Source organism: Morone saxatilis, unplaced genomic scaffold, assembly GCF_004916995.1.
Source record: "Morone saxatilis isolate NCDOM2014 unplaced genomic scaffold, NCSU_SB_2.0 Contig11, whole genome shotgun sequence".
Taxonomy (NCBI): domain Eukaryota; kingdom Metazoa; phylum Chordata; class Actinopteri; family Moronidae; genus Morone; species Morone saxatilis.
The window spans coordinates 28,863,113-28,865,241 of record NW_023339663.1 but is presented as its reverse complement, the minus strand read 5'-3'; the positions used below and the strand labels follow the sequence as shown (position 1 = coordinate 28,865,241).

General features: G+C 42.5%; 1 protein-coding gene across 1 annotated transcript in view; it reads left to right on the top strand.

The window, feature by feature from the left end:
* The window catches only part of lrrk1 (leucine-rich repeat kinase 1), a gene marked incomplete in the record, with an annotated part of 75,673 nt that overhangs the window by 69,307 nt on the left and 4,237 nt on the right, over positions 1 to 2,129 (top strand). Inside the window, 1 exon segment of the mRNA XM_035651947.1 lies at positions 906 to 1,361. Coding sequence (XP_035507840.1) covers positions 906 to 1,361 — 456 coding nt within the window.

Sequence of the window (2,129 nt, the reverse complement as noted above, 5' to 3'; positions counted from 1 at the left end):
CACCGAACTCAGATCAAACTGTCAAACTAGACAGTGCTGATCAGATATGGATCCAGATTCTGTTACTGTGTTGACTATTTCTCACTTAAGTTGAGTTATAACTGCGCAGCCAATGAGAGCAGCTCAACTCGCAGTACATCACCTCCGCTGGCTCTTACAAACTATAGAACGCCAAACTTGAGGCTTCAAAATGGTTCTCCACAAACCAATGAGTGACGTCAGGTTTAGTTCACACTTGGCTCCAAGCTAGCTGTTTCCCCCTGTTTCCAGTCTTTGTGCTGAGCTAACCGGCTGTTGGATATAGATTCATGTTTACCGCACAGACACGAGAGTGATATCAATCTTCTTACCTAACTCTCAGCAAATAGAGAATAATGTCAAAGTATTCTTCAAAAACAAATATTGTTTGTATTTGTATTTTTTTTACCCTCAAATATCGATATTGGTAATGGCTTGAGAACACCCCAGGTCAGTCTCTGTAACAATAAAACCAAGCATCCCTCTGGCTGAATTCTGCACAGCACAGAGAATAGCACAGAATGTATGGGAACATGGAGGTAATGTAGGTGACGGAAAGATCCTGATGTGGGTCTTCGAGTCCCACAAGACGCTGTGTGTGATACTGAGCTATGGAAGTAAACCTGACAGTGAGCGATGAGTCAGTGAGCAGAGCAGAACAGTCTCTGACCTTCCTCGGCCAATGATTACTTGAAGCAACATTATACCTTTGTTGCTTCAGTTGCACACTAACAGTGATGTAAGACACTTCTTTCCTCATGAAATCTTAATCCATCACAGCTGTGCCTTTATTCGTGCACAGGAGAGAGAAGCAGTTCATGCTCCAGTTAAAACATCATTTAGTTTTGATTCCAGTGGCTGTTTTAAAGATCATTTCTTGGTTTCAGCTGCAGAGACAGCAATCCTCTGCGGGACGTCTTCACTGTGCAGCGTCCTGCAAGGGTTACCATGGTGACGACCACTGACCTCAAGACCGCAGACCAAGAAGAGAAGCTGGAATGGAGTAAGGGTGAAGTGACATTGATCTACAGTGAGGAGGCGGGCACTCAGATCATTCAGCACCAGGATTCTCTGACAGACTACTGCTCCATATCATCCAACTGCTCCCTGGAGCGGCCGGGGTCAGACTGTTCCAGCACTGCGGGCCTCGGCTCATTAGCCAGCCGCAGCAGTGCACCGCTTCCTGCAGACTGGGAGGAGACGGGCGGGGACCAGGATCAGCACCAGCAGGGGTCCGCCAACCCTGAGTCTTATCTGGACTCCGCAGAGATCGTGGACCCCACACCGCCTCATTTGCAAGCCTTCACTGTGCTGCCGGTGAACGGAACTCTGTGGATCCCCAGGTACAGAATGCTGCACACCATCTGAACATGACAGCAGCAGCAAATGATTATGATGCAGTTAAATAAGGCCAGAGCTAAAGGTATTAAACATACCACAGTACAACTGTAATACCCACATTTAAAAAACTTGGTAGTAAGAATATACATACCTTTCATTTAACCATATGAGAGTTACAGTATACTATAAATACCTGCATTTATAAAATGCACAGAAATATGAAAGAAAAAATTAAATGATATGTAAATATACATAAATCAGTAATCAAGTAATCAGTTCTAATAAATAATCTTACAAAATCCTAGGCACTTTGTTTATATAATTTATGTGTTGAAAATATTGTAACATATTCACAAAAGGTGATCTTCTCTCTCTCTTCCCCTTTTTCCTTGACAGGCAAAAATTAAAAAAAGGTTATTGTTGACACACCTATAGTTCAACAGTTTACATCATTGATTAACAATACTTGAATCCCTGTCAGGTCCCATATTCCATATTACCTGCCTGCTATACTCACTATATTCTCTAAATGCTTCAAATCTTTGCTGGCTTTGTCAGTTGATTGAGTCCGTGTAGATATATGTATGTAATGTATGTGCAACCTGTTTTCATTTAGTGATGGTATATCTAATAAAGACTTACATTATAGCTCAAGTTGAACTCGCAGGTGCAACTTTATTTAGCACCGTAACACAGTGTTACTCATATGCAATGAAAAGGCCATATTTATGCTCATCACACGCTCACATTCACCGTGTGTGTGTGTGTGT